This window comes from Anser brachyrhynchus (assembly GCF_964034855.1).
Source record: "Anser brachyrhynchus genome assembly, chromosome: Z".
NCBI classification, from domain to species: Eukaryota; Metazoa; Chordata; class Aves; order Anseriformes; family Anatidae; genus Anser; species Anser brachyrhynchus.
In genome coordinates this window covers 63413374-63424356 of record NC_137697.1, presented here as the reverse complement: position 1 = coordinate 63424356, position 10983 = coordinate 63413374, and the positions used below count along the sequence as shown (strand labels likewise).

Below are 10983 nucleotides of genomic sequence, written 5' to 3'. Positions count from 1 at the left end.
AGGGCACTGCCTCTCCTGGGTGAGCTGTGGGTGCTCAGTGGAGCAACCTGTCCTTGGCAGCATCCTGCTGCTTCGCAGGCCCAGGTCCCACCAGGGCAGTGGGATCTGACAGACCCTGTGTCCTTCAGTTGGTCCTATCTGCAGAGCCATATGGTGAGACGGAGCTCTCCCGGTGACTATGTGCATGGGCCCTGGGGAAACGCTGAGAAGGAAAATTGCCTTAAGGGTTCACACCCCCATTTAGGAAGAAATCCATGGCACAAGAACAGAAGAGTTGCAGGGCCTATAGGGCTCATGCATTACGGCATCCCCTTCCCGCACTCCCTCCCTCGTGCCCATGCTTTAACGTGACTTTCCTCTCACTAGCAACAGCAGGATGAGCCTTGCAAGAGAGTCAGCTGGTGTTGCTGCCAGAGGCAATCCTGGTGCCTCTCTGCATGCCAGGCCTGATCCATGGGAATGACTGAGACTGTCTGGCAGCACAGCACACAGCTGAGGGGCACCTTCAGCAAGAGCAGGGGTTATTTAACTTAGAAAAACAAACAAAAAGGAGCAATGAAGCAGCAGCCTGCAGTTGTTTATAGAGGAATACTAATATTAATGTTAATATAGAGGTATCTCTATATTTGCATAGCTTCCCTAGATGCAGCTTGTATGAAAGGTTTCAGAACAAGCTGGACAGTGTGTCTTCACAGGGGACCAGCTGTAGACTGAAAGTGACACATGCTGCCAAGTTCCTAGCAGGTAACACAAAGCTGTGTGACAAAACAAAACTACTAAGCCCTGTTAATAAAGGAGATGAGTGTTCAGCTTCAGGGGAGAGGCTGTGAGTATGTTGTCCGCACTTACACAAAATCCATGCGGAGGATTTTGTATGTTTTAATCACTGTCAGGATGAGGGACATTGTATATGCTTTTGTTATTTATCTGTTTACTACCATTTTCTTGCAGAATTAAAGTCTCAGGCAACATCCTCTAAATCAGGCCTATAAAGTACAGTAGATTTATGCCTGCTAAAAGAAAACATGGGCTCTCCCATTATTAATGTGCAAAACCTGGAAATGAAGTCATATCTGTATGACTTCAGTATGTATGATATCTATTTTGGTGGACCACGTGTGCTTAAATCCCATCGTTGATCTCTTAAACTATCAAGTCTGCCATAAATATTTGATGATGAACAAGCTCATAAAAAGAAAATGTAGAATATGAATAGAGGGAGAGCAAATGTGTGATTCAATTTTTAATTACCATCGCCTTATTCTAAAGTCAAGTTCATCTTTAAGAGAAAGGAAACAACAAATTTATTTCTCTAACCTGGCCTAAATGATCAGCATTGCGTTTATTTATTTTTTTGAAGAAAAAGGATGAATCTTCACAGAAACCAAAGAATGAGGACACAAGAAATAAGGTAGAACAGTCTGGTTTTATTACCATATGTAATCAAGAGCTTTTATTTCCCCTTATCTTCTCATTTCTTTCTTTTTCTTTCTTACTTTTTTTTTTTTTTCCTTTTTTTTTTCCCCTTTTTTATTTTTTTACAACATACATTAAGTTGTGAATCAGATGTTAGGGGGATGTGGAAATGTAGGGAAACCGGTGACATCACGATACTCTACAACTTTACAACAAATGGGAGTCTGAATTTGTTGCATCTACCAGTGTATAGCAAGGGTGGAAAGCAAAGGCACACATAGGTTTATGAACCCCTCAAAACAAGGGGTGGAAGGGAACCGGTGACGGGGAAGGACAAGAAGAGAAGACCCACTGAGTACCAAATGAGAATTTCAAGGTCAAGCTGGTAGCGGACAAGATGTACATTACAAAGGCAGATCGCTGTACAAGCTGCTGCTGTGATTATTTGCTTCTGCATTTTGACAGGACATTTTGCTGAGTCATAGCAATGGGGCCCGTGCATTTGGTACTCAGGGAGTTTGGAGCTTGGTGAGAGAGTTGTGAGTGGGTTCTTTTCAAAAATGACCTTGCTACCTACAGTTTTCAAAGTTTTTGTTTGTTTGTTTGTTTGTTTTTATTAAAACAACACCATTGCTTTGGATACAGATCTATCTACTCTAGTCTGCATAGTTCACTAAGGGTGAACAAAACTGTTTCATAAAAGAAGCCATGATGAAATGAAAGAACATGCAAGCACCCTTGTTACACACTTTGGTCTAGACCATCCAGACTTTATATATACCATCTATAAGCTAATGGACTTAAAATCTGTCTTTTCAGTCATTCAGAAACAAAACCAAAACCCTGAAAAACAAATGGAAGTATAAAATTTTAAAAAACAAATTGAAACAGAAACAACCACCTTACTCAAACATACTGTTCAGTAGATATATATATATATAAAAAGCTTAGAAGCGATCCCCATCATTTGTCTACAGTATGTTGACACAGTTATTGTAACAGATTAAAAACACATCTACGTTTTTGCATAAACTGAAAGGCTGGAAAGGAACTTACACGCCTGCGCGCACACACACGCACACACCTGTGTGCGCGCACACTCCCACGCTAGCTACATGCACAGTCACACAAAAGAAACAAAGGAAAAAAAATACATTTTTTTTCCCCGGAGGAGTATATGCAGCATCCTTCTGGAGCAGCAGGTAGCTGCAGCAGGAGCCTGCCTGCCTGTCCTAACTCTGTGTGCCCTGTGTGCTGCGGGACGTGCAGCCGGGCGTGCTGCGGGGCTTGGCACCACTCGCCGGCGCCTGTCCCCAGCCAGGCGACACGCCAGCCCCGGGGGACAAGGGTGTTTGTGGTTTCTCTGCTGCCCAGAGAGAATGATCACTGGAGACAGCGCGCGGGAGGCAGGGGAGGGCGGCACGGTGCCTTTGGGGCAGCACGGCTGGAGGGTAGTTGTGGGAGAGGACTTGGCACGGCTGGAAGTGGGACTGACCCAGAGGGTTTGGCACTGGCCCGGTGTCTTGAGGGACGTGGGGTTGTGCCGACAGCCACTACATTCTTCTTTGAATGTCTTTGCTCCGATTCTTGAGAGGGCTTGGAGGAGGAAGGACCAATAAATATTTGCATTACTCCAAGGAGAAAAAGAAAAAGGTTTTACATACTACAGCTCACAATTATACACAACTGAGGGTGTAAGGCACAAATTTACATGTGGAAGAAAACAGGCTATTCACAGATATATGCCCACGAAAAACCCGTGTGATAAGACCATAATTTATGCATGGTAACAGCCGGCATATTAACTAGTTCACACTGTTTGAGGATTTTGTTTGCCGTCTCACATGCAAGGTGAAATGAGATGGCACATCACAAGCTGGTGCCTTCACAGAAAGTATTAGCTACTGACAAAGCCATGTTGATAGCAATGGTGCACAAATGTGCGGCTTTTAAGAGTTTCTCTTGCAGTTGCGTTAGAAGTTACGAACTTACGGTATTTGTTTGTTGCTGTCTTAGGTCAGAGGCCCAGCCAGCTAATTAGCTGAGAGACTTAAATAGATATCCCCGTTTTTTTCAGCTAATCAGACAGTCCAGGCACAAAGTTCAGAATTCCAGCTCCAACTTATTTAACTCAGTGAATTTATTGGAAAAATAAAAGAGTTTTAATTACTCCAGTTAATGGGTTTCACGTTAAATAGGTATAACTTTCAAGGTACTTCTCTGAAGAGCTGCTCAAAGGATGATATGCAGAAGTCATTTCCTTAGGAAAAATGAAAGTTGAACAATAAATAAGAGGAGTTACTTGCGTTAACAGTCACATGTTATTCATTAAAAGAGAAGGGTAGCAGAAATCTATGACATAGTTCGCCCAGCATGGCATTTAACTGCTGTAACCAAATGGCTGTAACACTGATGGGCATTTCACAGTACCTGCACTTAGTAAACTTCTGCCATTGTTAAGTCAGAGTTAGCTTTATCAATCCATTCTTTTTTTTTTTTTTTAATTTTTTAACTTTTTTTTCTTTTGTTTTTGTAATTATTGGTTTTGATTTTCAGAGCACTCTTTCCCAGTTCAGGAATGCACTGTGCAGCTGGGGGGGTGAAATGTCACAGTCATCTTTCACCTGTGTGCTTTTGGCTCAATATTTGTGGTGGAGAGTTAGTCTTCTGAGCAAAGAACCGGAGGGCTGTGGGGCCGAGTCCTGCAATCGCAAACCTTCAACCATGGGTCATATGGCTCGGGTTAAAAAAATATTCCACTTTTCCCAGAGAGCAGAATCAACATATCCTCAGCTTGCAACAACCGTCTTCTTAGAGGAGCAGTTGCAGAACACTGGTTTTCAAGGGCAACCTCTGCTTAATTGCTGTTCTACCCCCCACCCCACTATGATTATGTACATGCGTCATTGGGTTTCATGGATGTGGAGAGTGGAGCAAAGGAAGGTTTGGGAGGTACGTCTGGCTTTAGCGAGGGCGTGCGTTTCAGCCCCGACCTCGTCAGAGAGTTGTACGCGGTGAGACTCGGCTGTCGAGATACAGTCACGGCCTGTGCCTGCGCGGCGTGGACCTGTATGGAGTCCACTCGCTGTGGAGCAGGCGGTGGGTTGTCACCCCTGCCGAAGCTCTGATTTCGGGAGAGGTGGGACGAGTTAGAGGAGTTGGTGTTGTTTCTTTTGAGAGTTGACGCCTGGTGACTTCTTGTGAGCGAGTTTGTCGGGTAGTTCCTCTTGTAGTCCACGCTGTAGGCAGAAGAATGCATTTCCAGCCGCTTGCTCAGGCTGCTCTGAGACAGCGAGGTGCTCGGGGGCCCGAGAGAGGCTTCCCGCTGGGGCACCTTTGGCGGCATGCTGTCGAGACTCTCCACAAGGTTAACCCCATGGCTGGGGCTTTTGCTGCTGAGATGGTCCTTGATGGTTTTGTACTCAAGGGTGGCATTCTGGTCCTCCACAGACATCTGAGCCCCATCGTTCATTTTTGGCTGGTCGACGTACTCGTGCTGGTAGCCTTGCTGGGAAATGGGCAGGACCACAACGCTGGGGATGTGGCTAGGAGAAGCCCTGAGTGGCAGGTCGGTTGGGATCACGGGTGAGGCCATTGGAGGGATATCTTTTGTGCAGGCATTGATGAGGTTCTGGTTTCTTTCCCATTCCCTGCTGCCACGACTGGGCTTCCTCTTCTGTTGCAGGGTTGGGGTAGACTCAGGGGTTGGCAGAGCAGCCAAGTCCAGGTGGTGCTGGTCAGCCTTGATTAGCATCTTGGCAGTGCTGCCTGGGGTCGCCAGCTTGCCATTGTGCATCAGGGGCGTGAGGATAGCTTCAGGCTTCGGCTCCTTGGATTGAGCATCTCCGAAGAGGCCGCTGAGCTTGGTAACACTGCTCATGGAGCCACGACGGGAGTGGGTCAGCTCCTTCTCCTTCCTCTGCACAACAGCCACATCTCTGCGGCGGTGGTCGCAGATGCAGTACACTATGATTCCCGAAAAGACGGCCCCCATGACAAAAGCAAGAATTACTGCAATGGCCAGCAGGGTAACCGGCACCAGCTGATCATGACCCTTCAGGTAACTCTCCCGAATCACTCCTGAAATGAACAGCATACAATGGTTAAGTAAACCAAGGACAGGAAAAAGCCACTTATCATTAACTACTTCATTTAAAGGCACCCCTTGGGAGGTCTGTTTGTGTCCTGCAAGGTGATTTTTGATCAGCTTGCCCAAATTTAGAGACATACTGTACCTGCCAGGTACATCTTACATGCACAGCCTTGTGCTCTCAGTATAGCTTTCAGATCTGGAGCTGAACACTATGAAGTTCAGGGAGGGAGAGAGAATTCACTTGCAGGGCAGTTGCAATCAGTTTGAAATCTATGCCCTGGGCAAATTCACACTGACTTCGAGAGGTCAGAACTATTACTTTTCTTCCTCTGACATACTGCTCATTCCTCCCCTCCCTCCATCCCGTCCCTGCTCAGCTAATGACATCTTATTTTTACTACTGTAAATTGTTCAGACTGAAAATCCTATAAAAGGAAGAGAGGAGGGAGAAGCTCTGCAAATATCAGAGAAGTGTGTCCCATGTTGTTTAAGGCTTGTCATTCTGTTATCTTTGTCATGTGTTTTAAAAGTCACTGTCACATGCCTGAGCTTCAGGAGGATGCTTAAATAACCATGAAAGACAGAGCACAGTGTGGAAATGTACTGAGCCTTGCAGAGGATTGTCCTTGCTCTTCCAATTTTTAAAGCTCTCTCTTGTTCTGGACACATGAATAGGCTGACCTCTGTGGTGAAGCTTATCCTTTTTCAGCTGAAAGCTCTGACTTTGAGGGCCTCATTTGGTGGCTCTGTGCTGTGGTCTGAATTAGTGTCAAATCTTACTTGGCCCTCCAAGCACTCCCTGTCAGAGAGGGCATCTTTGGCAGAGAGTGTCTCCTCAGTCTGAAGTCCCTAACACAGCATTAATCAATACTCTGAATTTCTAAAGAAAGGAACTTTTTCCTGACATAGTTGGGCATCAAGCCAGCAGTATTAATGAAACACAAGCACAGAGACTCTATTTTGCTTTTTTTTTTTCTTTTTTTCTTTTTTTTTCCATTTCTGGTTTTGTTCTTAGTGCTTAACAAGGCACAGCCACTGCCTGACAAGGAGCTGAAGGAACGTCTCTCCCACCTCTTTCTCCAGAGAGCATCCAAATGCCAGGGCATTAAAAGCTCCACATGCTATAAGGAAATATAAGCCACATCCTTATTACAAGAGAGACAGCAAGACAGGAAGAGAAGTACCTCCAAGGCTCTCCCGGGACCTTGCGAAGATACAAAGCTTTCATGTCATAAATCATCTCCTCCTTTAGAATAATGTCTTTTTGTGTATTTGGCAGACAAGATATTTGTGGCCCAGAATTAGAACCAAATGCAAAATACTCCACAGCAAACTATATTAAAAGAGTACTGAAAAATTGCCATTATCTCACAGAAACCTTTGATAAGCATTCTGGGTAGATACAGTATTGCTTCCATGGCATGTATTTTCTGTCCCCATTTAATTACAGTGTTTAGTTGGACAAGGGGTATTTGCCTACAAGATAGGAACTTTATATTTAAAATAAAACAGCTCTTGAAATCATAAGCTTCTGCTTGTGACATCACAGCTGTTTGCCATGGAAATTACCATGCTGTGACAAGCAGAGGGTTGTGATTTCATGAGAAGAATAAGGAGCAAGGGCACAGGATCCCTTAGAAAACTTAGAGTCTGCATTCATGTAAATGTCTTCACAGTAAAAGAGTAAGGCAAGAAAAGAAGACCTCAGGAAACAATGTCTAAGTAGAAAGAATCTTTGAATTAAATGTTTCACAGAACACTCTTTCAAAGCCCAGATGCTTTTCTTAGGCAGACGTTTCTACTCTTTGTCATGAACACCTAACAGAAGGTGGTAGTGCCTAGCCCTGTAATTTTAATCCACACAAAAGGCTCCTGTAGGTAGTCAGAAGCACAGTCTGGTGGTTGCAGCATCATCAATAGGAACACCATTTCACTGCAAAGGTGGCAGTCTTCTATGAACCCTACACCTGCCAATATTTACTTGCTAGAACCTGCAGAATTTCCAGACCAAATTTTTTCACACCTGTAAAACTGCCTGTGGTCATTAGCTGGAAAACCAAAATTGGGAAGTCTTGAAGGGGTGGAAAGGATGGTCAGGGAAGTGTTAAATCTTATCAAGAAATGCATTGCTAGGCATGATATTAAGGAAAACTTCAGCTTAAAATGCCTGATTTCAGGGACACCTTCCATGGACAAACTTCTCAGAGAAATACTCCTTTGAGTGCTGAAGTCTTATGTTTTTTCATGAAAAAGACTCAAATGCCTGGCTCAATGCCTACCTAAGCACCTACAATCATTAAGCCTGTCTGTGTCTGGAAGCAGAAACCATCCATATCCCAAGAGGAAGGGACAGGACATTTCACAGAATCACAGACTAGTTTGGGTTGGAAGTGACCTTAAAGAACACCTAATTTTACCCCTCACCCCCCGCCATAGTCAGGGACACCTCCCACTGGACCAGGCTGCTCAAACCAGACTATTCCTAGCTTATGCATTTCTACCACTTTACCCATCACTTGCAGCTGTGGCATGGAGGCAGAAAACAGGAGCCTTGTCTTCAGCTCTCCCTGTCTGGTTTTATAGAAGGACCTGAACCCAGGTGACACAAGGTATGAGAAGCTATCTCTAATCCCCACATGGGAGGAAAAAAACCTGACTAATCACTGGGATAGAGGTTTCTCTCATATGTTATACCTCTTTCCAGTAAGGCGTTACAGCAGATAAACCAGTTTGCTCTGGGGAAGCTTACTTGCTCTGTTTGGAGCCTGGTGTAGCAACGGTAGATGGATGGGTGCTCCATGCCTCGTGCTTCCTGATGGCTATGTGAGGCTGCTCTCCTCACTCAGCCTTCTGCTTCAGGCTATTCTACAACTGACAGCTGTAAAACACAAACCTGCATCCTTGCATACAAAAGCAGCATGAAATTTTGCCATCAGTTTTACATTACCAATGGATATGGACTCATTACAACTCACGTTACAAAATTACCACACATTTCAAACTGAGTGACCATGTGTACTCAAGAAAAGAGTAGCTGAAATGCTGTAGCTCACACTGCAGGTGTTTTATGAGCAGAGATTTATGAGGGCCTTAGAACAGCCTGATTTCAGCTAGTTCCTCCAGAGCTCAAACCTTCCTGAAGTTTGTTAAGTTTCCTACACTAGAGTGAAAATATATTTAACTTTAGTGGCTTTGCTCTAGACAGGTGGGTCTTCTCTGGACACAATCTCAGGTCAATGAGGTAATTTAGTTTTTATGATGGATCACATCCAAGTGTCTTATGTAAGTAATCCCAACAACTTTAACTTAAATAAAATGATTAGGATTGGCAAGATTTGACCTGCATTAAAGATTATGAAACAGATACAATTAAGTAATGAATAAGTATGAGGAATGTTCAGCATCCTGCTATCAAGACCACAGGGAGAGAAATCTAATATGAAATAGGCTACTGCAGTTGTCAATCAACACCTCAAGCCCCTAGCATCAGTAGTAACTGCGTTCACAGAACAGGATGAATAGGCAAGTGTGTGATCCCAATGATAGGCCCAGAATGTGCCAGTCTGAAAGCAAACAGTGTTTGTGCCACTTTATATACTTCATTGTGTGTGGTTTTACACATCCTGTGGTTCTTAAAGAACTGTTCACAAGGCTCAGTTTGGCATCATTCATTAGCACACGTTATCAAAAGGATTAAAATAAAAGAAGAAAATAGTTGAAAAATTGTGGGGCCTACATTTTTGAAAGTCAGATAAAATATTTCAACCACCAGCTTTGAGGAAATATCTGTTACTGAAAAGTCTTATAGCTATATATTATCTGACATTCTTGACACTGTGTACTGGAAAATTGACTAAGCTGGCTGCATAAAATACTATGGAACCAGACTGTAAAATATGATAAATACTGTTATATTAGTTTCATTATATGTTTAATAATAAAACAATTATTCTGTGCAAAATACTGTTACCTTGCACTTTTAAAATATTCTGTCTGGCACTTTGCTGTTTGCAGTACATTCTTTCCAGATATGAAAATGAATTGCTTATTTCATCTAATGTAATTTGGAAGTACTCATTCATACTCGTTTGTTTTCTGTAGCACCTGAAGACATATCACCATAGATAGTAACCAGCTACTCTTTATTAACAGAATTACCTGTACTAACGCTATACTTGGGAAAGGTCTGGTGATAAAATAGCAGTAAAACTCAAAAAGCTTCAAAGACGTAGATGAGGTTAAATATATGTACCTTCAAGGATCAGGCTTTACATGTAAGTAATGCCACAAACATGCTGACACTTGTCTGTCTCCCTGAAGTCTTCCACTGAAGACAGGCTCTGTTCCTTGTGAATCACAAATGGGCTTATGAGTGCAGTGCCTTCCTATGTATGATGTACTATTCTTTCTGGCTTCTAAAAGGGCCAGGCTAGTGACCTGATATTCTCCACTTTCTATGGCTATTGTGATTCTCACAGACAACCTGATCCTTCCTCCTCCACTAACTTTCTGTAATTTCATCCCACGTCCTTTTAATTGTATCATCTAGCATCAACATTAATTTTCTGAGAATATACAGTACTGTATACTGTATATACTCTGAGAATATACTGTACTGTACTGTATAATCTGGAACATAAAAAATCACCTCTTCTTGCTCATCTAATGAAAGAAAAGACCTGATATATAACTCACTACTTCTTCCAGAAGAGCTTATAGGTAAGATAGAGGGAGCTGGCTGACTGGTTGGTTAAGAGGACACTAAGAAAAATGTTTCCAAATATCCAAAGTGTTTCAGTTCTGAAATGAGTTAGTGCTTGCATAAATTATATGACTAGAATATTGATCTAACTTGTTCCCCAAAAGCTAGCTGGGGAAAAAGCAAGGAGACATACATTTCATGTCAATAATATAAATAATTTTTCTAAAGTTCTGGAAAAAGTGAGAAGCAGACTTGTTGAATGCCTCTGGGTGAAAATAAGAGAGAAAAGATCAGATGTGATGCAATGACCTAAATCTACGGAATAGTAGATAGGAAGTAGGAAAGAGATGAGGCTTCTTCTCGTCAGCTAACAAAAGTATTCAAGGGTTAAGACTTCACCTGGACACCTGTTAAAAAGCAGTACAGCAAGATGTGCACAGTGCTGAAAGTGTTACCATATGGAAATGCTGATGACACTATTCTCTGCATGTTCTGGTTGTTCTAATTCCAACAGGAAAAACAACAACAACAACAACAGCAACAACAACAACAAAATCAATCAAACAAACAAAAACTTCTGAGGGCAGAAACGTAATCAGGATCATGTAAGCAAAGGAACAAAATTCATCATCCTAAAGAATATATGGCATGAGTATAACAGAATAGGAATAATGAATGCCAGTACAGCAAGTTTGAATAAAGGAGGACAAATAATGAAAGATACAGAGATTGAAGCATTTACTATTTCTCATGCTTCACTTTTCAGCAAAAA

General features: G+C 42.8%; 1 protein-coding gene across 10 annotated transcripts in view; it reads right to left on the bottom strand.

Annotated features, from left to right (window-relative positions):
- Positions 1–1407: 1407 nt before the first annotated feature.
- The window catches only part of SEMA6A (semaphorin 6A), a 120001-nt gene continuing 110425 nt past the window's right edge, over positions 1408–10983 (bottom strand). For all 10 annotated transcript variants that reach the window (XM_080574903.1, XM_080574902.1, XM_080574904.1 and 7 more), the window contains one exon: positions 1408–5496. In XM_080574903.1, coding sequence (XP_080431029.1) covers positions 4307–5496 — 1190 coding nt within the window. In that variant the 3' untranslated portion in view covers positions 1408–4306. The remainder of the gene's footprint in view (positions 5497–10983) is intronic.